A 27,957-nucleotide genomic window follows, 5' to 3' on the forward strand; every position below is an offset into this window, starting at 1 on the left:
TTGAAAGGGATAAAAACACACTCACAACACTTTCTCTTGAGCCATGTTATTAACAATTTAGGGTAAGGATTAGTTACAAAGAACTGTGCAGCATATTTAAGCTGCAATTAGGTTTATTTTAAATTTGTAGTATTGGCCTATTATTCTAAGATGACATATAACACAGACACTACAACACCTCATAAAGTGTACTAGAATTGAGATGAGATGTCTTTCTATTTAAGTTAAAGTCAGGAAAATCAACACAAAGGCAATGCACCTGGCTGATATGTTTTTGCCATGTCAAATAGTGCTTTTTTAAATCGGTAATATATCCACATAAACGAACTTCATCTGAAGAAAGTCTATGAAGTTCACACCAAAGAGAATCTCATTTCAGTTGAAGTGTCTGTGCCACATACAAATTTACAGATATAATGTCCTAGTTTATATAACTTTGTACACAAATCTCTTAAAATTGATTTGAATCTAATAATACACCAACTTACAGTCTCTCTTGGGAAATTGCAAGATACTTTTATATTCTTGTGGCTACCTGTGGCATTCTGATGCCCATCAGATAGAACAAAAAACTGGTGGTGGCAGTTTGATTTATACACATTTATTGTTTCTTCCCTTTGATTTTTACTAAGCAAATGCACCACAATAATACGTCAAAGCTTGTTACCCATCATCCAAAAGAGAAACAGACAGAGTAACAAAGTGCCAGATTTATTAATAGCACTTTTGAACTTGCAAACTCTAATTAAACAAAGTTTTAATATGATTTTCCAAGAAAGATACTTATCCTTCAATTAGCAAACTCACTGAAAAGCTGCTGTCATCGGATAAAGCAAGGACTGAAATTTTATGAAAGAGTCCCATTCCATGTGTTACATGACCTAAAATGGATCTAAACCAAAAAAAGTGAACACTAATTTAGCTGAGTTTAAAGCTCGAAATTAAACAGAGTAGAAACTATAAGTGCAGCACTTAACAAACACATGTCTGTGTAGAGCGGACACAAACTTTGTAGTATTGAATTATAACACTGCAGCGTTGAGCTATGAAAGCTGACACAGCAGTAAAAAAAACAAAAAACAAAAAAAAAACAGGCACCTTAGCTAACCCAGCTATCTGGTGAATTCAATAGCATATTAACACTGTTAAATAGTTAAAGTATTGTTAAAATGTCCATGTACAATAAAAGCCTGATATATGCGCCAATGCCTGGAACTAACATTAAAAATTTAACCCAAATCAAGGCTTTCTTCAAGAATTACAGCAAATGTAATAAAGTTAGAATAGAGCCTCAATTTGATGCTTTTGTCTTGTGGACATTGTAGCATATATTGAATTCAGGTTCAACTTTGTGGAAATGAGCAAGGAGTACAACACAATTAGTTTTAAACCTATGTACCTATCTAAAAAATTAGAGGAATATAAAAAAGAAGAGATAAAAAGCCCATTGTGCTGAACAATGAGATATGTGACAACAGTAAACACTCCATTAGGCAAACAGTAAAAACACAGAACTTCAACAAGATATCAAATTATGATATGGGAAAATTTCACATCCACCATATGGGAAAATTTCACATCCACCCTAACCTTTACTGTAGCTCTTCAAGTCAGAGAAAGACACTTAACCAGTATATCAAATTATTGGGATCAAATGATGTGACAGCCCTTTTGTTTCTTGGGAATCGTTAGAAGGGAAAGGCCACAACATTGAGGCTTGTAGCCTCCAAAGATTTTACAAATCTGAGTGAGTAATACATGAGCTATGCGAAATGCGAGGCTGACAATGGGAAAAGCACACTTGTCAGTGTTATAGGCAGAAGCAAACTATAACTGAGCCAGACATACGCTATAACTGTAGGAAAAATGTATTCACTAACACAATATGATTATGACTGAGGCAGCGTGACATAGAATTGGAAAGCCCCACGGAAAAGTGTTACTAAGTTATTATAAATTACAAGACCCTATGTGGTCTTACTCCTACATTCATGTAGTTCGAACCTCAGGCCTATCCAATACTTTGAGCTAGATTTTTCATAGATCTTTTAGACAAATCTCCTGGTGTACCACATGGCTAAGTGATACAGGAAATTATACACCCCACCCACCCTGAATAGCGAATTTCAGTTGCTGAGCGGACTGGCCTGATCACTCAGGCAGCGTTTTCACACATCTCACCTTCTCCCACTTCGCGCATGTGTGCGCAATATCCACCCCAATAGCGCATGTCTAGCGCTGATCAATAGCATTACGGGCTCGTCTAGCCTCGCTTCTAAGTATGTACACTACTGCATGTTAGTTCAATAAATCTTTGTCAGTCACGTGACCTTCACGTGCCCTGGCAAGTACGAGGTCGAAGTTGGTCAAGGTTAAGGCAAGGATGGACCGTGTGATGGGACAGGACCATTTTCCTCTTTGCTGTACTGTGTGACGTAGCGATGACCAGTGCTCATTATTTTTGCGCCGGCCTTCATCATGACCTGTGCCTGCTGAAACGATTGCTTTATCTCCTTTAGCCATTCTTGGAATTCTGTTTCAGTCTGAGGGGAAATAGAAGAATGTCAAGGAACAAAGGATATGCTGCATTTAAAGAAATTGCTGCTGTGAGTTACATGTGTGGATTGATGGGGAGCATGTGACAACGTAAGCACACTACATGATACTGCTGCAGTATCGCTTTGTGCCACATGCATAGGATCGATCTGTTTCGTCTGTGAACCATGGTTGACTTGAGCACATTATCAAAGTGTGCGTGCATGTGTTTTGTAAGTGCATAGCATAAGCATGGTTAGTGTGTGAATATGTGGTTAGTGCGTGCACATGTCATTTTTTTAGTTGAACCTGTGTGCGCAAGTAACTAATTAATGTAATGTATGTGTAATGCAAGGGTCTATGATATGTTGTTGGGGTGTGAGATGTGTGGTTGGGGTGTGTGAAATGTAATTGTGTGTAGTTCTGCATTGTGTGTGAGATGTATGACATGTAATTTGGGTGTGAGTTGGCGTGCATGATACGTTGTTGGGGTATTTGGGGTGTGTGATATGGTGTAGGGGTTACTGCAAGGCTCTTCACCTCTGCTCTGAGAATCTGTGGGTCTCTTCCGTTGATGCTGATCTTGATGCAGTTAAATCCCTTATGCTGGATTTCTTCCACCCCAGTGATGTTTTCCATCACAAGTAAACTTGGAGAGTTCTGAAACAAAATATCAGATGAATTTCTACCAAAATACTCGTTAAACCTCCTTTACTTGGTTATGGAGCAAAGCACTGGTTAGAATCAAAAGGTTATTTTGGAGAGTTCTGAAACAAAATACCAGATGAAATTCTACCAAAATACTCCTTAAACCTCCTTTACTTGGTTATGGAGCAAAGCACTGGTTAGAATCAAAAGGTTCTAAATCAAAGCATTTGATAAATGTGGTGAATCCCTGAGATAAGCACTCGAAAAACTCGACAAGTTCTGGAAAACACCACTTGTTTGTCGGACAATTGTTGAGCAAAACTCAGTTAATTCCAGTGCAAAGCAGTCGATACTGAAAAAAAGCATTGAGGTAAATTTTAGAGCAAAGCTTTCATTGAGCTCCGGAGGTACAGAGAAGGCACTCATCACATACAGAATCAAAGAGTATGTGAGCCAACTAGTTAATGCAAAGAATTTTCCCTCGTTTTTTCTTTTGTACATAAATTGTATACACAATACTGAACGGAGTATCAAAAAGAACCTATCAAAGATGCAAATAAAATAAAAAGTAAATAAAATAAAATTTTCATTTTTCGTTTTTTTTTAATCACAGGAAGAACAGTACCACCGTACTGTTCTAAAATACTGTACTAAAATTGGTGTTGATACTATTTGAATCTTGACGCGAATCGGCAAGTATTAAGTGCTAAAACAAAGAGAAAGAATAGCTCTCTAGCACTGTACGTTTTTTGAAAACGAACAACTTGCATTGAATTGAATCGTAGAAGATCGACAGACGTCGGTAACAAGTAATGCACATGCTCAACCCACATGGAAGACTTTTCCAACAAACCTAGCGCATATATATTTTACGGCTATAGCAATACTGCCATAGTGGTCACAGGTCACAGGTCACATATTGGAGTCCCTTTTATACTAAAAAGATTTAACCGGAAGTTTTCACACCGTTAACAGATGAACCAAGGATCACTGTGTTAAGAAAGCGCAGAAACACCATAAAACGTTTACAGGTGATCGATCCGACCATCCGACGATAAGGCCTAGATTAAACGGCGTGCCATAGTTGCACCGTTCTGGTTCGGTAAAGGTTCGATCATAGAGCGGCCCTACAATAAACGTCGAACTTTTTGTTTGTTAACTCCCATGGGTATGGAGTGTAACAATAGAGTCATTAGGCCCAAAATACATGCTGCTTTGTCTTATGACGCTAAAATGGAGGACAGAACACGAAGACTAGAAATGACTAGAAAAGCCTTCTTGGTCAGAGCAATATGGTCTAATAGGAAGAGGAGAATGAATTGATTACATGCCGCAATAGATTGGATAAAGAAAAGGCGACGACTCCTGCTGCGTCTTCTGTTTTTTCTTTAATTACAAAACGGCATTTCGCATGAAATGCACTCTCAATTCGTGTCCCCGAAACAAAAGCTGCACATCTGTACCCGACCCGTTGAGTCCTCAAGTAATGATTTCCGAAACGCCGCCATTTTTATTATTGCCTGAAAAGTGCGAGGTAAGGGGCTACATACGGGCTTTTAGGCTACATACAGGGTCTCAGGGGAGATATTGTCAATTGGGCGCATGCGCGAAGAACGGGGGGAGCCAATAATACTCTGCACTCTGCGGTAGCTTCTTTTTTTTATTTTTGTTCAACCAAAACGATTTGCATTGATTATAAACTAATCTGCATAATGTAATCGTTATGACTGGTGCGACCTTGGAGCACCGTATAATTACTCGCCGTACCAAAGTCGCATTATCCGACTAGCCCACCCGCTCAAGAAAGTTGGTGCGACCTCCTCGTTTATTCAATTTCGTGCGCAATAAACGGCGTGCTAACGTCGCATTATCTGTCGAACTTTTCTAGAGCGGCTCGGTAATGCGACCCTGGCACGCCGTTTAATCTAGGCCTAAGGTGACACAAGTCACTCCCCAATAACTCACAAATTATGGATAACTGTGGATAACATGGGGACCTGCGCTAAGAGACCACGTGACTGTTTGGGTGACAAACTGATCACGTGACTATTTGGATGACAAACTAGCGCGCGCTCAGGCTTTTAGCGGCAAAATAACAGCAACAAAAACCAACTTATTTAGCGCTTTCGAAAAAAGCCAGAATTCTTTTTTCCAGAAAGGGTTTAGTTTTATTTAAAGATTTTATTTCTTCGTCGTTCTCTTTTGTGACGGGCGCAGTCAATTCTGATTATTTTTGTTTGCTTATATTGTTTTTAACTTGCCACCCAGAGAGGTCATGTGATCTCTTAGCGCAAGTCCCCTATTGGACTTACCATCTGTTCCCCTCTCCACTCTAGTCTGTTGGGGAACAGGTGGACGTACCGCCGCTGCCAACTGTTCATGAACGGCCCGCCCAGCTTATACAGATAGCCCTCCAGTAACCTGTCGCCATCTTCTGCCATGTCTAGACAGACGAACAAGAGGAAATTCAGGATTATATCACGACTTGAGGTTCTCGGCCCATAGAAAGCCCTATCACGAACAACGAGCAATGTATAGGGCACGACAGGTCAACTTTGACCAGGTTCAGTCTCGTGTGGCAGAAGGCTAGGCCCATTTAACATTGAACAGATTTAAAAAATAAATTGCCTGCAGCCAATTTATATGGGATAAAAACCTAACAAAAATCGTAACAAAAAATATCAAAATAATGGAAAAAATATATATTTATGCATTCTCTCTGAGACCCGATACCTGCTCTTGTTTGGAAAAAATCCAGGCACAAACCGAAACTTCTAGATAGCAGATATTACCTGTAATTGAATTCTGATGTTTCGGTTTTTTCTTTGCCTGACATTTGTCGTGTTCCTGGTTAACAACCTCAAATACAGTTTCTGTGAATACAAAAAAAATAAAAATAAAAGTAAAGTAAAAAAAAACATTATGTTTCCCCCTTACCACAGTTTCACATTTCAGGTCGCAAAAGGATATGCTCCCGTGAGTTTGCGCGGGATTAACAACTGGTTCCTCGAAATCGCGCAAGCTTGACAGTTGGTTTAGCGAATTTGTTGAAGATAGTTACTTGGTCTCGCGAATCTTTGCGGTATTGTCAGCTGGTCATGCGAGAAAACAAACGAACGAACGAACGACAAACTACAAAATAGAGCGACAAACGAAAAAACGATAAACGGACAAACAAAAAGCGACAAACGAACGAACAAAAAAAGGACAAAAGAATGAACGAATGACAAATGAACGAGCAAAGAGCGACAAACAAACGAACAAAGAGCAATAATCGAACGACAAACGAGCGAACCAAAGCGACAAACGAACAAAGAGCGAAAAACTAACGAACGACAAACGAACGAACAAAGAGCGACAAACGAACGAACGACAAACAAACGAACGAACAAAGAACGACCGAACGACAAATGAACGAACAAAGAGCGATAAACGAACGAACGACAAATGAACGAACAAAGAGCGACAAACGAACGAACGACAAACCAACGAACAAAAAGGGACGAACGAAAAAAGTGCCAACAAACAAAGGAAGTTCAGAAAGCGTCTGGGATGATCTTGCCTGAAATCTCAGTTTGCCATCTCTCAGAAACCACCAAGTTAAAGTCTTTGTAAATTTCTTGGTCCTGATCTGTCATCTTCAAGAAGAAAAAAAATTAATTATTAAGAGTAGTTTTCATTGCGAAACCATAAGAGTTTCTTTTTTTTTAGTCTTACAGTTCGACACGCGCCACCGTAGCCACATTCGCAGTTTAAGGAAGTCATCTAATAGGGACCGTACTATTTGATAACGTGGCAAAGTAAAGATTTAATGTCCATGAAGGCCATATTATGAATGCTTAGTGTACATCCTTATTACCAAACGTTTTTTGCTTTGGTGACTACGGTAGCACATGTCGCACTATAACTTTAGCAGTTTTTGTCAGGGCGAGAATAGTGAGCTAACCTTTATGCCTTTCACGTCATCCTCATCAAAGGAACCAATGTCGAAGGCATCCGCGGCATTCACCTCGCCTCTCGGTGGGATGAGAGGCGGTGGGTACTAGGCAACAAACATATCATGACATTAACGGGAGGTAAACTAGCTTTAGCTGGTATAGCCTATTGTTGAAAAGGCAATAAGCAGTCAAGGAATTCCAGCAATTGAAATAGCACCTCCCTGTCCGATCACGCCCAAACCACACACCCTCACCCCACCTCCAAAGAAAATTCAGAAAGTTATGTTTTTTTATTCCTCCTATCCCTCCCTCCCTCAATTCTACTACTATACCCCAACATCCCGCCCTCTCCAAGTCCAACAACTGCGACATACCTTCCTCAGTCCTACTCCTATACCCCAACATCCCGCCCTCTCCAGGTCCAAACTCCCTCAGTCCTACTACTATACCCCCACATTCCGCCCTCTCCAAGTCCAACATCCCTCAGTCCTACTACTATACCCCCACATCCCGCCCTCTCCAAGTCCAACATCCCTCAGTCCTACTACTATACCCCCACATCCCGCCCTCTCCAAGTCCAACATCCCTCAGTCCTTCTACTATACCCCCACATCCCGCCCTCTCCAAGTCCAACATCCCTCAGTCCTACTACTATACCCCCACATCCCGCCCTCTCCAAGTCCAACATCCCTCAGTCCTTCTACTATACCCCCACATCCCGCCCTCTCCAAGTCCAACGTCCCTCAGTCCTACTACTATACCCCCACATCCCGCCCTCTCCAAGTCCAACATCCCTCAGTCCTTCTACTATACCCCCACATCCCGCCCTCTCCAAGTCCAACGTCCCTCAGTTTTACTTCTATACCCCAACATCCCGCCCTTCTCCAAGTCCAACCTCTCTCAGTCCTACTACTATACCCCCACATCCCGCCCTCTTCAAGTCCAACAGCTGCGACATACCTCCCTCAGTCCTACTACTATACCCCCACATCCCGCCATATTCAAGTCCAACAGCTGCGACATACCTTGAGGAGTTCAACAAGTTTCCAATCAATGTCCTTGAAGAAACTATGTTCTCTGACCTCAGATGCTCTGAAGAACAATAACCAATTACAAGATAGACGGGACAGACACACATACAGACGGACAGACAGACAGCGAGACAGACAGATAGCGAGACAGACAGACAAAGAAACAGACGGAAAGACAGCGAGACAACGAAACAGACAGCAAGACAGACAGACAGACAGACAGACAGACAGACAGACAGGCAGGCAGACAGGCAGGCAGGCAGGCAGGCAGGCAGACAGACAGACAGACAGACAGACAGACAGACAGACAGACAGGCAGACAGCGAGACAGATGGACGGACAACCGAATAGACAGACGGAGTGTAAGATCTTACCCCCTCCCTCTGCATCCAAGTCTACAAGGTACATCTCTGTTGAGCAGTCCTTTTAGAAGCGAAACCATGTCCTCAGAGAAGTACTCAGGATAGTCGACGTCCTAAGGTAGAAAATATAATAATATTTTCACAGAACGTCAGTAAATCAAATATTTTGAGGGATGGGAGGGCATGGCCTCAAAATGTGGAAACCCCGTCTTCACTAATAAATCAAAAAAGGGGTCAGATATAAAATATCAGATATAAAATCAGATATAAAATCTTAGGGAGGGGGGGGGCATGAACAAAGAATGGTGGAACTCTGAGTTCTTCATCAATACTGTATACAGAGGGCAGCACAAGCATCCTGACATATTATTTTATGAACAATTTACATGGCATTCTCATAAGAGGGAGTGCTCTCTATTTAAAGTCCACATAACCTTTCAGAGCTGATAGACTTTGACAATTCTTTATATTTTCATCTCCCAAATGGTATGTGGTTCGTATGGACCCTATAAAACACGCGTTCGCGCGAATAACTCAAATCTGTTATATTGAAGTATTTTGGTCAACCTTCGGAAAAAAGGCCGTGAACTGAAAGGCCCGGGTCCAGTCATTTGTGACGTAGATCGAGATGTCAACCAAATTACATTAGAAAACAATATGCGCGCGCTAAACCAGTTATTGCTGAAGAGCGTTGGGTGATTACAACTTTTACCGTCATCTTTATATATCAACCTGGTTGTCAAATGATTATTTAACTTCAGGAAACAAATCTGCAAAATTTAGCAGATATTTTTTAGTCTTTGAATTGTTTTTGCATTGTGCGCGCGCGCTGCATCCGCAATCAAGAATGGCGACATTCTCACAAGCGCGCTGTTTTTGAAACCTACAACAAAACGATATTTTCTTTTTTCGCGTACAATTCTCGACTTTAAATTATTCTTCGCTTTATTGTGGGTAGCATTGCAGTAGAAAACAATTCGCCAATATTTTGTAGTATTGCCATCTCTGAATTTTAACGGATTTAAGGAAAATACGTTGTTTCAGATTTTCCCGCCAAAACTCGATTCAATCTCCTTTCGCGCGGCCAGGAAAATTTTCAAAGATCTGTAGAAAATTCAGATTTCAATCAAATTCAATTCCCTTTTCAGAATTTGAAAGTCTATCTATGCTTTGTTTTGGCTAGATTGATATAAGTGAAAGGTTTTAAGAACTTTAAAAGAGCTGACTAACAGTATACATGGCGGACACCTTAAGAACAGAGAAAAGTGGAACTTCAGTTGAACCTCCACAGGACAGTGAGGGAGGCCTTAGGCACAAACATGACATGATGGTTATTTCCTTAACCTTTCTAGGTCAGTTCTAAGAAGTGCTCAGATCATGCTTGTAATATACTGCTACAAGAGAGACCAGGGAGGCGATAGCCCCACTTGTTTTGAAAACTTACACGGGGAATTCTTTGAGATTCTGATTGAAGTTCATGGGGGATCCATGGTTCCAAAATAAAGGGTGGATAATGGCCGGATAGACAGCTTATACAGTAAACCATCCAGTGGTTCTTGGTAGGTCACATAGTTCTAACAATACTTCATGCTGAATTGGATTTGTCGCGTCGGCAAAGTCAAGCAGGCGAAGGCACATGGACAGTAATCCCTGTCCCTCAGACATTGATTTTTTTAATGAAGGGACTTTTCAATTTCTTTTATTCAAAAAGGGGGGTGGATATCCCCCCAATCCACCCCTGAAGTTGTGATACTTACAAGAGTCAAGGTGAGTCTGTCGATTTCGTGTTTATCCTTTGTCTTGTGTTGTCTGAATGGACTGTGCCTGTCAGCATAGTTAGGTGATATAAGTAGAAGAAGCAGGAAGAAATACATATATGTTATTTACCAGCTGGGAGGCCCGTATCGTGAAATACCGTGACCGAGGTCTTGAAAATACTGACCGAGGCCGAAGACCGAGGTCACGGTATTTCACGATACGGACCTACCCTTAGCTGGGAAATAACATATTTATTTTTCTCTTCAATAGATTTCCCAACTTTGTTTACCTTACGGCCTTACGGTTGCACGAAGCGAGGTTTCGCTTCTGACTTTCGTCGATGTTCTTGAAAATTTTGTTCGCTCATGATCATTCAATGAACTCCATTTTGCATTCCCACACCACGCTTTTTATCCTTCAGAAATACAGAACCTCCAAAGAAGACATTCTCTGTGTTTTGACCAACAATTTTGTAAAATAATTTAATCCAAATTGATACGTCGTTCTCAACTCGAATCGATCGTAGAAATGTCTTCTTTCGCTTCAAATCCTCTACAGACGATAAGATATATTACTCTACAGACGATAAGTTATATTCACTAAAGAACTTATCTTGACTGTGGATACGTTAAGCTGGTTAGTCAGATAAATTCCTAGGGTGATTTGTCGTTTTTCTTCGTATGAAGAGACGATTTGCTGCTTTTTATATCCCAAATAAACTTTCAGCATACTTGAAATTATTGCGCGCGTTGCAAAATTATTATGGCAGGAAATTGTCAAAACACAGGGAGTTTGAAGCCGATTTTTTCGAAAAGTCAATGATTCTAGATAAAATAACAAATAAAATGCCGTTTTAGTGTGAAGACATATAACTTCGGGAGTAAAAATCCAGTTTTCGATGGGCATTTTACAAATCAACTCACTATTTCGAGCTTTGGAGGTGAGCGGTCCGGTATCGCGGGGTCCGGATCGTAGGATACCGGACCTCAAGAGAGCCAATCAGAGCGCGCGATTTGATGGATATCGGACCCCGAAAAAAATACAAGTGGCATATGAGAACCAATAGGTGATTTAGTAAATATGTTAAGGCTGTTACTCATTTCACATCCTACCCAACAAGAAGTTTAAAGAGCATGCAGCCAAGTGAGAACCAGTCGGCACAAGAATCGTATGCCTCGCCCTTCTTCAGCACTTCAGGGGCCATATAGCCGTGCGTTCCTCTGCAATAAAAAACAAAGGCACATTGAATCCAATTACAAGTCTTTCAAGTGTACAGATAACTTTTTCTTTTCCTTATTATACATGTTAGTTGTATCACTTGTATTGTTATGTATGTATGTTTCTATGAAAACAAAATAAAAGTTGAGAAACAACAAAAAAGTGTACTACCTTATACTTCTTTATTTTCGTGAGCGAAAAATTGAGTTTGCAGGGGATTTAATTTCGCGAATTATTTGAGGTTCAGGCGAGTTTTATCTTTTGTTTTTACTTTAAAATGATGTTTACCGACTACTGATACCAAGACCGATATAACTGAAACAAAACAAACACACTGTCCCTTAGCGGCAGCTGAATTTGAATCAACTCAAAAGTCAGTCTTAAATTAATGTGAAAGTATTCCTGTTCTCTCGTACAATTATCAAGTATAGTTACATGTCCGGTCATTTTTCGTGAGTCTTTAATTTCGCGAATTTTCTTAAATCGTGAAAAACGCGAATTTAAGTATGCATGAAAAGTAAGCAGAATAAGTAAGTCTCTGAGTGGAAGTACTGTAGTTATTCTTTGATTCAGGAGACTTACACACTGGCATGTGGTTTCTTTTTAGAGAAGTCACAAGCGAGGCCAAGATCTGATATTCGTACATGACCATGTTCATCCAGCAGGATATTCGCAGGCTATGGGTAAATTGAAAGCAGAATAAATAACAGAGTAAGAAAGGTCAGGAAAATATCCAATTAAAAAATTAGGGGCAGCCCTAAGCATCACAGGAATGGTTAGAAATAAGCTGTGACGTCATCAAAATAACTATCACGACCTCATCAAAATTACTATGACCTCAGCACAATCACTATGACCTCAGCAAAATCACTATGACCTCAGCAAAATCACTATGACCTCATCAAAATCACTATGACCTCAGCACAATCACTATGACCTCAGCAAAATCACTGACCTCAGCACAATCACTATGACCTCAGCAAAATCACTGACCTCAGCAAAATCACTATGACCTCAGCATAATCACTATGACCTCAGCAAAATCACTATGACCTCATCAAAATCACTATGACCTCAGCATAATCACTATGACCTCAGCACAATCACTATGACCTCAGCATAATCACTATGACCTCAGCAAAATCACTATGACCTCAAAAAAATCACTATGACCTCAGCATGATCACTTTGACCTCAGCATAATCACTATGACCTCAGCATAATCACTATGACCTCAGCATAATCACTATGACCTCAGCAAAATCACTATGACCTCAGCATAATCACTATGACCTCAGCATAATCACTATGACCTCAGCATAATCACTATGACCTCAGCAAAATCACTATGACCTCAGCAAAATCACTATGACCTCATCAAAATCACTATGACCTCAGCACTATCACTATGACCTCAGCAAAATCACTATGACCTCAGCACAATCACTATGACCTCAGCAAAATCACTATGACCTCAGCACAATCACTATGACCTCAGCACAATCACTATGACCTCAGCACAATCACTATGACCTCAGCACAATCACTATGACCTCAGCAAAATCACTATGACCTCAGCACAATCACTATGACCTCAGCAAAATCACTATGACCTCAGAAAAATCACTATGACCTCAGCACAATCACTATGACCTCAGCACAATCGCTATGACCTCATCGAAATCACTATGACCTCATAAAAATCACTATGACCTCCTCAAAATCACTATGACCTCAGCATAATCACTATGACCTTAGCAAAATCACATGACCTCAGCAAAACCACTATGACCTCATCGAAATCACTATGACCTCAGCAAAATCACTATGGCCTTGATGCATCATTATGATATGGCGAAAATCACTAATAACCATGGCTAAATCACTATAAAAATAAACATGACCATGACAAAATTACTTTAACTGCAGCAAAATCACTGTGACTTCAACAAAATCACTATGACCATGGAAAAATCACTATGACTGTGTTAAAATTACTTTAACCATGGCAAAATCACTATGACCATGATAAATTATTATGACAGCGGCAAAATCACTAAGACAAAGACAATAGTACTAACCCAGAAAATCGCAACCATACATCATAGGTGACTTAGTACCACCATCATATCCACCATCACCATAGCAGTAACAACATGCTAGTGATGTCACTATAACCAGCACAATAACTACGATCACAGACAAAGACATTGTGCTCAAACCTTGGCCCTCTTTACCTTTAGATCTCTGTAGCAAATTTTGCGCTCATGCATATGTTGAAGTCCAAGAATGATCTCTGAGGCATAAAACTTCACCTGGAAGAAGATCATTTGAACCATTTGAGCTAACCCTAATAATAATAATGTCCCATGAACAAAATTTCACGACAAAAAACTCAGTTTGAGAGATGGGGACTAATTATTTTGCACTATGCATTAGCGCTGACCACATAGGTAGAGGCCCGTAGCCAGGGGGGGTAAGGGGGGGTTTAGAAGAACCACCCCACTCAACTGTAAGGTCCACTCAAATAAAGGAAAATCGAGTACCACTGCGAGCTAGGGCGAGCTATCTAAGAGAAAATGGTCCGCTAAATGTGTAAACGAACCCCCCACTTAAAATCCTGGCTACGGGCCTGGCTATTTTACCTTTACAAAATGATTTCAATTTATTCGCTATTGTATACAAATAGAACTCTCTTGTTGTTTTAATCAATGGGAGTGGTGGGAAAGGTTGCCGCTGCTTGACAATAGGCAGACTTCTGGCTGGGCTTGGGTAAGGCTATTTTACCTTTACAAAATGATTTCAATTTATTCGCTATTGTATACAAATAGAACTCTCTTGTTGTTTTAATCAATGGGAGTGGTGGGAAAGGTTGCCGCTGCTTAACAATAGGCAGACTTCTGGCTGGGCTTTAGTAAGGCTATTTTACCTTTACAAAATGATTTCAATTTATTCGCTATTGTATACAAATAGAACTCTCTTGTTGTTTTAATCAATGGGAGTGGTGGGAAAGGTTGCCGCTGCTTGACAATAGGCAGACTTCTGGCTGGGCTTGAGTAAGGATCTCTTACACCATTTTTGCACTTCTTGTGGGGTGGTCAGTGAGGGTATTATGAGTGACACAGGGTGGGGTAAACAATGAAATGCATACATTTGTCAGAGTATTGGACTAGTATGACATGGTTGGGTTTGTAGGCCAGATGGAATCCATACCTCACTTTCAGCAAAGACACCATGTTGAGAAAGATGATAGTGTAAGTCACCACCTGACAAAATAAAACAAAAGCAACAAGCTGTAAATTGGATGAGGAAAATGGAGGATATTACTATCTTCTGGCCCACTAAGTTAATTATTTTCCTTTAATTAGTGTATTTCACCCTTCAACAGCTAGTATCCATTTGGTGATTTAAAAAAAGTAAAATAAATCATTAATCAACAACTGATTGTTATTTTCAAGCTGTTTTCTTGTTAAATGCATTTTTAGTTTCACTCCAATAATGGACTCTGATTAGAAACATAATACAGTAGAACAAGGATATAATGATATTGCATGGGGCCGAAAAACATATATCAAGAATATCGTCAAATCAATATTATTTTCAATAACACTTGATGGAAAGCATACTGTTATACTGCATTGAGTATAGCTATGTGGAGTTTCCACAGTAATGGACTTTGAAAACTTGAGCCCCATACTGAATCAAAATAAATAAGTTCCTTATTTTATGTAATTCTTTAGCCTATTTGAAATTTTCCCTTTTTCCAAAGAAGAGTTATACTGTATATAACCATTTACCATTCATTAGATCTAGCACAAAGCAGAGCTTGTCAGGAGTTTGGAATGCGTATGTCATACAGACAATAAATGGGCAGTTAACCTATGAACAGCAAAACAAACAGCATAAGGAACAAAAAATAACAAAAAATATTACTACTACTAATAGTCCTCATATGATGATATTAACTAGTTGGTAACCCATGAGACTTTCATGTTAAGCATAAAAGTCACAACATTTCTCATCCTTTTATTTTTGATCTCTTAACATCTTGCTGGTACCCCCTCTACCAATCCATCAACACATCTCTTTTTGGGATATCCTGCTTTACAACTCTAAAGAATCCTGGATACTTTGGATCCTCTGAAGGTGCAATTACAGCAGAAGAAAAAAAAACACACAACAATCATTGCGTTCTCGATGATAAGGCCATTTTGGCCAAGGAGATTTACAAGGGAAATTGTGCATGGGCAGGATGGAGCTAGAAGGGTGAGGGGACATTATATGTATGCATACTCACCATAGATAGCATTATCCTCTCATTTAGTGCTAGCGTCTCGCCTTGTTTCAACTTAATCCTCTTTTTGTCTAGACACTTCATTGCATACCTGGGCAATATGATAACATACATGTTTGAGGGACTTTTCTCCATTTCAAAATTTGCAGAGGAGGGTAATGACTCTCCTTCATCAGGAATTACTATTAGAAGAAAAACAACTGGTGATGGAGTTTGGCTCTGCAGTCACCGATTATTTTTTTTAAGGTTTTAGTAAGGCAACAGCAGCTGATTCCGTAGTGATTTGGATGGATTGAGCGATAAACAAGAAAACCAGACTTAGAGATCTTTTACATAGTAGACTGAACTACAGTACAGTGCGAAAGATACCATTTCAAAAGTAAGCTTTGTATTCAACAATAATCATTATTACTAAGCAGATTATCAGAAGGTGGTTACTCACATTTTGCCTGTATCAGCTTTCCGACATCCATACACCTCTCCAAACCCACCCCTACCAATAATTCTATGTACACTAAAGTCATTCATTGTGAGCTGAAAGATAAAGTGGCTGCATTAGCCATACATTGAATGCTTGACAACATATGAGGGAAGGTAATGGGGTTTCATTAGGCCCTGGCGGCCCTGGCGGCCACCGAGCGGCGGCAACTTTTTTTTAAAGTCGACTTAAGTTTTATTTGAACTAAAAAGATAAAATAGCTTCCATCCCCTACTTATTAATCTCCACGGCCTACTCTGAAAGCCCTGCTTAGGTGCATAAACAAACTATCATTCAAAATAATAAAAGGGTATACTGTATGTACAATCAGGGAAAAATTACTTAGGGACACAACGGTTTGTGCACGTGTGCGCATCAACATCAGTACCTAGTAAAACAAAAAACAACTATATGTCTGAAGGATCTAAGTGATTCAATAATGCTAAAACACTTATTTTATTCTACTTTTTTTTTATTCGATACTTTATTTTCCCCCAAAAAAATTGATGTCACGAAATTTAAATTCAATGAGGTATACATATTTTTTGTTGCTAAAATAAATTGGACGGGCTCAAAAAAAACCAACTGGTTGGTTTAAATTCAAAGGTTATTGCAGGCAACAAAACAGATTCTTATACTACTGTATATGCAGTAGGAAACAAGGAATGCAAAACATGTCCAACAACAGTTCATAGATGAAGTAATAGCTCAGAAGTAAATTTAAATTATTATATTATATAATACTTACATTTATATTCAGTTCTAGGTTTTTCCACTGACAGAATCGGTTCCATCTATCACTGCAAATAATTTCATTCCAATTTTAGCATTCAAATAATGATTTAAATCTGTTTTGAAAAGATAAGAAAGTCTATATTTTAAAAGGTTGTGGCTTTACCTTTTCAAAAATTTCTGGAAAACAGTTCCTCTCAAACTGTCTCGAATTTCAAGCATGTAAGGCTGGAATTAAACCAACATATAAGAATATTTAAAGCATGGTGGTTTAATGCCTCATGTTATACTGTAGATGCGAGAATGATATGGTGTGATGAGACACCCTGGATAATACCTCTTTGGATGGTAAGCTAGTCTTAAATTTATTTCAATTTTAAGGAGTATTTTTGTCTTCTAGAGGTGAAGCCCAAGTGTATTAATGGTCTCTAGAGGAGGATACCTATGTGTTGGGGGGGGGGGGGGGCTAGTTATAGTAATCCCCTGGGTCTTTGGTGGCATAGCTGTCAACCCAACTTAAACAGAAATCTTGTGAAATTTGGTGTAATACTGTAAATATGTAAAAAAAAAAAAAAAGAAAAAAAAAGAGCCAATGCAGGTGAATATAGAGAATGTATGAACATTTTCACAAAAATCAGGCTTGTGATGAGGTCCAAAATCTTGTGACACCCATCTAATGCAGATGAGTTGACAGCTATTATTGAGTGGCTACCACCACTCAAGCAGGGAGGCCCACTCATTGACTAATAATTTTAAACAACCAAAGCCCAAAGCATCATAGTTATGTATATATACAATACAAAACCACAAGGGTAATATAAATTAAATATAGCGACATATCTAATGTACATACCTCGAATAAATCTGAAGGAAGCTCTTTTTCAGAGATGTATTTCCAGACATGCTTAAATGCAGATTCTGAAAATGACTGAGAAAGGAATGGATATATTTAGCAAAACTTTCTCAAGCAAACATAGGATAGTATGCTGCCATTCGTGGTTTATGCTGACATTACATTATTTAGCTGGTGGCACAACTCCAGCAAACCACATAATTGAACAACAAAATAAGATACACTAACAAAGAAGTATCTGTACCTGCAGATTTAAACCTAACCTTATTCCTCCATAATGAAAACTCTTTTCATCATACAATTGAGACTTACATGTGAGCAAGCAAGAAGTTCACGCATAATGAAGTTGTCATAGATTTCTCTGGCTTTTTGTACTCTCTCTTCCTGTGTTTTCAGTTTTTCATAATCTTTAATCTGAAAGAAAGATCAGCCATGAGATATAAAAAAACATGGATATATGTCTAGCTTATTTTAGCATTGAGATAAGCAAATTTAAATGCTGAATTATCTGACTTAAAAAAAAAATAAAGAAGGACTGTAAAAGAAAATAATACAGTATATGCAAATGCAAACCAATGGTGTGCTGTTAGTGCTTATAAAGATTAAATCTAATTCAATTTTGATGGGTTCTTTCCTTGGTAAAAGTGCCCAGATGACAAAATGATTAATCCTTGATTCAAAGATAAATTTGAGAATTTATAAAAAAATATTAGTACATGTTAAGGTTTGACATTCTGTCAGTTATAAGCACATTTATATTCTTTTTAATTCAAAGAATATATCAATTTTCTCCCCATATTTTCAGGCATTTTGAATTCTCAAATTTTAGATATTAAACTTCAAGTTCTTGGGTCTTTAGAAAAGTAATATCTTGTTTTATTGGATTTTCAAAACAGCCTTCGTGCTGTTGCTGTATTTCTCGGATCGAACATTGCAACCTCTTATTTAGAGTATATCTCTTTCAGTAACCTAAAAAAAACAAGTATTTACTGTACATAAACAAGCAAGTAATGTTTTGTGAATAGTTGCCCTTTTAAAGATTTCAATTTGTTTCTGTTCTGTGATATGGCGTGACTGTTCAATGCTCTTTTGTGAGATTGCATGACTTTTCAATACTTTGTGGTGAGATCGTGTAACTGTTCAATACTGTACTTTGTGGTGAGATTGTGTGACTGTTTAATGCTCCGTGGTGAGATAGTATGACTGTTCAATACTGTACTTTGTGGTGAGATTGTGTGACTGTTTAATGCTCCGTGGTGAGATAGTATGACTGTTCAATACTGTACTTTGTGGTGAGATTGTGTGACTGTTTAATGCTCCATGGTGAGATAGTATGACTGTTCAATACTGTACTTTGTAGTGAGATTGTGTGACTGTTTAATGCTCCGTGGTGAGATAGTATGACTGTTCAATACTGTACTTTGTGGTGAGATTGTGTGACTGTTCAATGCTCCATGGTGAGATAGTATGACTGTTCAATACTGTACTTTGTGGTGAGATTGTGTGACTGTTCAATGCCCCATGGTGAGATAGTATGACTATTCAATACTGTACTTTGTGGTGAGATTGTGTGACTCTTTAATGCTCTGTGGTGAGATAGTATGACTGTTCAATACTGTACTTTGTGGTGAGATTGTGTGACTGTTTAATGCTCTGTGGTGAGATAGTATGACTGTTCAATACTGTACTTTGTGGTGAGATTGTGTGACTGTTCAATGCTCCATGGTGAGATAGTATGACTATTCAATAGTGTACTTTGTGGTGAGATTGTGTGACTGTTTAATGCTCTGTGGTGAGATAGTATGACTGTTCAATACTGTACTTTGTGGTGAGATTGTGTGACTGTTCAATGCCCCATGGTGAGATAGTATGACTATTCAATACTGTACTTTGTGGTGAGATTGTGACACTGTTCAATGCTCCATGGTGAGATAGTATGACTATTCAATACTGTACTTTGTGGTGAGATTAAGATACTGTTTAATGCTCCATGGTGAGATAGTATGACTGTTCAATACTGTACTTTGTGGTGAGATTGTGTGACTGTTCAATGCTCCATGGTGAGATAGTATGACTATTCAATACTGTACTTTGTGGTGAGATTAAGATACTGTTTAATGCTCCATGGTGAGATAGTATGACTGTTCAATACTGTACTTTGTGGTGAGATTGTGCGACTGTTAAATGCTCCATGGTGAGATAGTATGACTATTCAATACTGTACTTTGTGGTGAGATTGTGTGACTGTTTAATGCTCTGTGGTGAGATAGTATGACTGTTCAATACTGTACTTTGTGGTGAGATTGTGTGACTGTTTAATGCTCTGTGGTGAGATAGTATGACTGTTCAATACTGTACTTTGTGGTGAGATTGTGTGACTGTTCAATGCTCCATGGTGAGATAGTATGACTATTCAATACTGTACTTTGTGGTGAGATTAAGATACTGTTTAATGCTCCATGGTGAGATAGTATGACTGTTCAATACTGTACTTTGTGGTGAGATTGTGCGACTGTTAAATGCTCCATGGTGAGATAGTATGACTATTCAATACTGTACTTTGTGGTGAGATTGTGTGACTGTTTAATGCTCTGTGGTGAGATAGTATGACTGTTCAATACTGTACTTTGTGGTGAGATTGTGTGACTGTTTAATGCTCTGTGGTGAGATAGTATGACTGTTCAATACTGTACTTTGTGGTGAGATTGTGTGACTGTTCAATGCTCCATGGTGAGATAGTATGACTATTCAATACTGTACTTTGTGGTGAGATTAAGATACTGTTTAATGCTCCATGGTGAGATAGTATGACTGTTCAATACTGTACTTTGTGGTGAGATTGTGCGACTGTTAAATGCTCCATGGTGAGATAGTATGACTATTCAATACTGTACTTTGTGGTGAGATTGTGTGACTGTTTAATGCTCTGTGGTGAGATAGTATGACTGTTCAATACTGTACTTTGTGGTGAGATTGTGTGACTGTTTAATGCTCTGTGGTGAGATAGTATGACTGTTCAATACTGTACTTTGTGGTGAGATTGTGTGACTGTTCAATGCTCCATGGTGAGATTGTATGACTATTCAATACTGTACTTTGTGGTGAGATTGTGTGACTGTTTAATGCTCTGTGGTGAGATAGTATGACTGTTCAATACTGTACTTTGTGGTGAGATTGTGACACTGTTCAATGCTCTGTGGTGAGATAGTATGACTGTTCAATACTGTACTTTGTGGTGAGATTGTGATATTGTTCAATGCTCCATGGTGAGATAGTATGACTGTTCAATACTGTACTTTGTGGTGAGATTGTGTGACTGTTCAATGCTCCGTGGTGAGATAGTATGACTGTTCAATACTGTACTTTGTGGTGAGATTGTGTGACTGTTTAATGCTCTGTGGTGAGATAGTATGACTGTTCAATACTGTACTTTGTGGTGAGATTGTGATATTGTTAAATGCTCCATGGTGAGATAGTATGACTGTTCAATACTGTACTTTGTGGTGAGATTGTGTGACTGTTCAATGTTCTGTGGTGAGATAGTATGACTGTTCAATACTGTACTTTGTGGTGAGATTGTGTGACTGTTTAATGCTCTGTGGTGAGATAGTATGACTATTCAATACTGTACTTTGTGGTGAGATTGTGTGACTGTTTAATGCTCTGTGGTGAGATAGTATGACTGTTCAATACTGTACTTTGTGGTGAGATTGTGTGACTGTTTAATGCTCCATGGTGAGATTGTGTGACTGTTCAATGCTCCGTGGTGAGATAGTATGACTGTTCAATACTGTACTTTGTGGTGAGATTGTGTGACTGTTCAATACTGTACTTTGTGGTGAGATTGTGTGACTGTTCAATACTGTACTTTGTGGTGAGATAGTATGACTGTTCAATACTGTACTTTGTGGTGAGATTGTGTGACTGTTTAATGCTCCGTGGTGAGATAGTATGACTGTTCAATACTGTACTTTGTGGTGAGATTGTGTGACTGTTTAATGCTCTGTGGTGAGATAGTATGACTGTTCAATACTGTACTTTGTGGTGAGATTGTGTGACTGTTTAATGCTCTGTGGTGAGATAGTATGACTGTTCAATACTGTACTTTGTGGTGAGATTGTGTGACTGTTTAATGCTCTGTGGTGAGATAGTATGACTGTTCAATACTGTACTTTGTGGTGAGATTGTGTGACTGTTTAATGCTCTGTGGTGAGATAGTATGACTGTTCAATACTGTACTTTGTGGTGAGATTGTGTGACTGTTTAATGCTCTGTGGTGAGATAGTATGACTGTTCAATACTGTACTTTGTGGTGAGATTGTGTGACTCTTTAATGCTCTGTGGTGAGATAGTATGACTGTTCAATACTTTGTGGTGAGATTGCATGACTGTTTAATACTCTGTGGTGAGATTGTGTGACTGTTTAAAGCTGCAGTTTTACTTCCGGAGGTCTGACAGAAACCTCAACCGTTAAAAGACAAAAGAATCTATTATAATCCGAGATATATAACAGGCCATCAGTTCTAAATTATCAATCACAACCTCAAAGAAACTTCCAATAGAGACATATTTTGAAATATTTTTCATTTTCTATTAAAAATCATCGGAGAATGGTTCGTAATCGACAGGAAGTAAACTGGTGACAATGCGGCTTTAATACTTTGTGGTGAGATTGTGTGACTGTTTAAAGCTTTGTGGACATGGTGTGACTGTTCAATACTTTGTGGTGTGGCTGTGTGACTGTTTAATGCTCTTTGGTGAGATGGTGTGACTGTTTAATACTTTGTGGTGAGTTTGTGTGACTGTTCAATGCTCTTTGGTGAGGTGGTGTGACTGTTCATTGCTATGTGGTGAGATTGTGTGACTGTTCAATGCTCTTCGGTGAGATGGTGTGACTGTTTAATACTTTGTGGTGAGACTGTGTGACTGTTCAATGCTCTTTGGTGAGACTGTTTATTGCTCTGGGTACTTTTATTGGCCAATCAACGGCGTAGTACAAATCTTGTATGAATATATTAGCACCATAGTGAGGCTGGCTATCCGTTGCACCAGAGGCTCTTTCGCTTCGCTCGAATCGTTGTCGCCGCGAAGCTCAGAGCCTCTGGTACCCAGGGTATGCTCTGGGGTGAGATGGTGTGACTTTTCAATGCTCTGTATGACATGGGATAAATGTTCCATGCTTTTTATTGAAATTTAAATTTTTATAGAGCTTTGAAAATGTGTGAAGAGGGATTGAAAGGAAAAATAAAGCTTTCTGTTTTAGCAGGAAAATTTTTCTGCTTCACTCTGCTTTAATTTGAGATGGCAATAATACAAAATATTAAAGAAAAGTTTTGTGTTGCAATACTCCCAAAATGAAAAACAAGTAAAGCAGAGAATAACATGCAAAAATTTAAATAGGGTTTTGGGTAGTATAAAAAAAAATGAATGTTGCCATCCTTGATTGTGCATGCAGTACTTGTGCCAAAAAACTTACAACTTAAAAAATGTTTGCTAAATTCTACAGTCTTGTTTCGTGAACTTAAACAATTAGTAATAATAATAATTATCTTCGGTAAAAACTAAGAACACATAAAAACATATAAAATGGGTATCATTTGATAAGAGAAAATATAAAGAAGTGACTAAATATATAATATCTGAAAGGTTATACAAATGCAAAATTTAAAGACTCATATTTAGATGATCATTTTACTGGTGGCTTTTTGGAGATGTTTCAAAATTTCCAGTCAGGGTGCCAGTCAACCTGTATTACTTTGAGTGTTATGGACATCTGTTTGTCATAGCATATGGAATACAAAAGGTAATCAAAGTAACAAATTAAACAAAGCCCTGCTAATAAGGTTTGACTGATGGGTAAGACTGATGGAATAGAGGATTATCAATACATACAAGCAGCAAGAAATATTACTTTGATAGAAAACATTAATGTCTTTAAAGGTCACTAAGCTTCAATTATAGAAAAATCACTTATTGAAAACATTCTAAATGTATACACTAACATTAAGTATATCTTCAAGGTGATTTTGATATGACTCTTTTACTAGAAGATTCTGTAAGCTTTAAAAGTCGAATTATGAGCCAATAAATTAAAAAGAATGTTCCATCATTAAAGTTACTACTATAATCGGTTAATCATTTGGGTGGTTTAAACGAAAATTTGGCCCAGTGATATGCCATAACTGCACTCATGCTTTGGAATCTTCACACGGTGCTAAATGGCTCTTACAGTAATGGTATATGAAATTAAATTGACATCAACATGAATACAAAATAGTTCTTCCAGGATGTTAAATTATTTACGATGGCTCAAGTTTACCATGAATTTACAAGTATACATATTCTGGTCTGCAGTAAAGGAGTAACGCTTTGTCGAGTGTATGATGACAGATAGGGAACTCGAGAATCGGGAGCAATTATTAAATACACGAGCGATAAACGTTACACAGTTCAACATTTTCGCCTTCATGCAAATTACACAGCTCACTATTTGACTAACTGGGTTCTAAAATGCAAAACTAAATTTGATGTGTGTTCGTTGTTGATACGGCCTGTAAATACATGATCTTTCGTTAAAATCACTAAACCCTGCCGAATCAAGCGATGGGAAAAATGTGTTTCTGGACAAAAATCACAAGAGAGTCCCCCTGCGGCTAGGATCTGTGCTCGAAAAAACGGGATTTTTAAAAGTCCAATTCATTTGTGAAAGTATTCAAGCGTGAACACGGTAGAACAAGAAGCAAAAACGATTTATCTAACTACGCATAATGGATTTTAAATAATATATAGTCTAGCATCTCTTTCACGAGTTAGACTTGAAATTGCTCGCTGATTCCGTTCTTCTTATAATGAACAATCTACATAAAATCTGCAAGAAAGGCTAATTAGACTCCTTCGCCAATGCAAGGAAAACTTATATGTTAGGTTGACCTATATTTTTTCACTGCTAATTCGGCATGATTTTGTCTCTTTTAGCAGGAAATACGTTTGCTAGCCACCTGCATTAGTAAAAAATGGCAATAAAGAACAAATACATACGGATCACTTCCTTCTAGTAAAATGCGATCGCGGGATTGTATAAGATAATAACGCCACATTTCGAATAAGCTACAGCCATTTAAACATCAAATCCCCAAATGGCCTGCCATTTCATCGCTTTCACTTTGAGCCAGGTCAATCGTCTTTCGGTTTGTCTGCATATATAATTTATTGTATGCTCAGTTTCTCGGAGTTTTAGAAAAGCTAAATGCACAAGGAAAAGTTAGCCACCCCATACCGAAGACGCGCTTAGAATGAAGGAGAAAATTGAACGCGATCTGCGAGACGGACGCGCATGGATAGCAACGGGAAAAAGACTCATTTTCGAAGAAATAAACGGAAATACGGATCACGAAACAATGCGGCTATTCTACATAGCCTTACAACTAAGGACAGTGTTATAACTAGAGGCATTGTCCACCGACTCAGAGCAGTGCTCACAGAATAATGATCGGGACATTCATTCAGTGATTGCGATATATCCCCCTAGAAAATGATCAAATTTACCACGGTCTCAAGAGAATGATTAGGGGTAAACAAGACCCGAAATTCACCCTGTGAAATCTCTACAGTTGAGTTTAATTTTGACAGCCCAACCCCACTGGATAAATTTTCATCAATATATTTTGCATTGGAAAATGTATGAACCGACTTTGGCAGAAGCGATTTCTCTTACACGTAAAGCGAATTGTAAATAAACGCCGTTCCAAGGCCCGTAACAATCACTTACCGCTTCGTAGAAATCAAGTTGAGGGACTGGCTCGTCACACTGACACTTACAGAACTCTTTGAAGAGGAGAAATCCTGAAGAGAGGAAAACAATCGCGAGATCTTAGCACAAAATGACAAATCTCTCGCAGAAAGTAACACACAAACAGACGTGTGTATTCCAAACGCTCGACTATGAAATTATCTACTACCTCAGAGGCATTTTCTATATTCTTGGAAGCGATCTATAGGCATAAACACATATATATAGTTACCTAAGCGCTGGTCGAAAATTTTGTCAAATGTAACCTCGTTGCGCTCGCTAAGATATTTGTGCATTACATGGTAGACTCTGGAGAGAAGAAACATAAGATAAGCGACTTAGTCGACACCAAAACGCTATAAAATCCTTCGTTTGTGACAGCGGTAAGGGCGATTTCTCAACGTACGATGGATCTGGAAGGCATATTTTCTTGCTTGCTCTTGCTGCTGGCGTGGATTTGGACTTTTCCATCGCCATCAGATAGGAAACATCGGCCAAAACTGCTTCGAGGTCCGCCATCTTGGCTGGTTGGTCCGCCGATCGACATTTGGAAACCCTTGATTACAGTTGGATCTGCCCTGATTGGTAGAATGCTAATTACCCACGTGACCTAGCCGGCAAATTCAATATGGCGACCAATCGATCAGATAAAACAGTCAAGCACTCGTGAAAAAAACTCATTTATGGATTCAAAACTTAAAATAAAAAACATCCCGTCGGCAACTTACAAATGGCATAAAACTGATGAACACTTTAATGGATTATCAAAATACAAAAAAATGCCTATCTGTAAATAAAAGATTAAGGCTAGAGTCGCAAATGATTTTAAAGACATGCCTTTTGCTATATGGGCGACCGGGCGACAGTTTACTGTTTATTTAAGATAGAGAATTGTCAGTCAAAATGTATAAGCCTTGTGTTTGCTTTACAGGTTATTGTATGCCTGCCCGTAGATTGTCACTTACTTTAAGCATGTCACAAACTCGAAAACGCTTTCTTCCCAAACGGGACGGTCAATAACAACGCCTTAGTTATTAGTACTAATATCAATGTGTGCCGCTTTTATAAAGTACTCAAAGTATTATTAATTCCGAAACAAATTTGTTAATCCCAGAGGAGTGTTCATGGCTGTCAAGTTTAGTGAAGATTACTTCAATATTGCTATAATGCGTTTTCAATTTTAAAATAAAATCAATCGACCTTTGAGGCCGCCGCGTTGTCCCGGGAACAAAAATCGCTGTCTACAAATATTAGAGAAGAAAAAAAAAAAAATGAAACAAAATTATATGGATAGTCCTCCTACGTTGGACATCGGTTTGTTATCTAGACTCAAATAGAATAATTTAGAGAATACTGTAATGGAATTAGCAAAAAAGGGGTGAAAGACACGCACTACACATTCGTTTCGCTCGATTTTAAACTCTAGAGTTCGGAGCTTTAGAGTGACCCGTGAAGACCAGCAATAAACACAACGAGCCGTACGTTATTTAGGGTATCCGTTCATGATACTAATTAATCTATATGTGCAATCAAGAATGCATAAGATAAGAGAGGGACACTTTGGTATTACCCGCGCGCAATGTCGATTCCGAATCTGGCTATTTTTAGTAACCACCACACCACCACTGAGCGTGAGGATTTGCTCATTTTATTTTGTCCTACTCCCCCGCGGGTTGCGTGTTGTTTTTTTGCCAACTCGAAAGGAATGAAAAGAGATCATGTAAAATAACTTGGAAGAAAACAATTCGAACTTAAGTAAGCAAGATTGGCAAATATACTCACAGGAAGCTAAATCCCTGTTTTGTTTGTCTGAGCGGCGAAGTCAAGTGAAGAAGAAAGAAAAAACCGACGAGCGATAAAATGGCTGTGATACCGCGTTTGATTCAAATCCCGACTCCAGCTTGTATAATAACAACATTATAATATAACATATAATAATAACAACATCAAAGAAGTACAACTGCCCGTATCCTTGATGTTAGAATGAAATTTTCGATGGTATTTTTGCAAATAGGGTGTTTTTTTTTTTTTTTGTTTCAAGCCACAAAACAGCGGCAAACAACAAGATGAAAATGCCAAAGCGCGGGGGTAGGGTGAGTAAAAATGCTCACGCACAGTGAGGTGGGGTGGTGGTAACTAAAAATAGCCAGATTCGGAATCGACATGGCGCGCGGGTAATACCAAAGTGTCCCTCTCTTATCTTATGCTTTCTTGATGCAATCTATTTACGCGAAATTGCGCTGTTTTTCAAATGATTATACTATTTTTTAATGTGTTTGCATTTTAGCCTTGTAGCGTTCGATAACTTATACATTTCGTTT

The 27,957-nt window shown here is 38.6% G+C and overlaps 1 protein-coding gene across 1 annotated transcript; it reads right to left on the reverse strand.

The window, feature by feature from the left end:
• Positions 1–30: 30 nt before the first annotated feature.
• On the reverse strand, positions 31–26,200 carry LOC5506466 (beta-adrenergic receptor kinase 2). The gene is made up of 23 exons (XM_048726463.1): positions 26,043–26,200; positions 25,869–25,945; positions 25,616–25,689; positions 18,160–18,261; positions 17,848–17,922; positions 17,161–17,222; positions 17,011–17,062; positions 16,227–16,318; positions 15,788–15,875; positions 15,288–15,369; positions 14,704–14,756; positions 13,728–13,805; positions 12,073–12,167; positions 11,385–11,492; positions 10,272–10,338; positions 8,527–8,627; positions 8,147–8,213; positions 7,130–7,225; positions 6,746–6,821; positions 5,976–6,056; positions 5,496–5,626; positions 3,076–3,195; positions 31–2,543 (listed from the first exon to the last, which is right to left on the reverse strand). Exons 1-23 carry the CDS (start codon positions 26,153–26,155, stop codon positions 2,373–2,375), a joined length of 2,061 nt encoding a protein of 686 aa, XP_048582420.1. The 5' UTR covers positions 26,156–26,200; the 3' UTR covers positions 31–2,372.
• Between the last annotated feature and the right edge of the window lie 1,757 nt (positions 26,201–27,957).

This window comes from Nematostella vectensis, chromosome 4, assembly GCF_932526225.1.
Source record: "Nematostella vectensis chromosome 4, jaNemVect1.1, whole genome shotgun sequence".
NCBI lineage: Eukaryota > Metazoa > Cnidaria > Anthozoa > Actiniaria > Edwardsiidae > Nematostella > Nematostella vectensis.

What these genes read in the sequence shown, in the direction of transcription:
- LOC5506466 (XM_048726463.1), bottom strand. Translation starts at nt 26,155, where the DNA reads ATGGCGGACCTCGAAGCAGTTTTGGCCGATGTTTCCTATCTGATGGCG. An exon ending in ATGACGTGAAAGGCATAAAG is followed by an intron (nt 6,822 to 7,129) that starts GTTAGCTCACTA and finishes TTCTTCTTGAAG; the next exon opens with ATGACAGATCAGGACCAAGA. An exon ending in ATGGCAAACTGAGATTTCAG is followed by an intron (nt 6,057 to 6,745) that starts GCAAGATCATCC and finishes TTGTATTCACAG; the next exon opens with AAACTGTATTTGAGGTTGTT.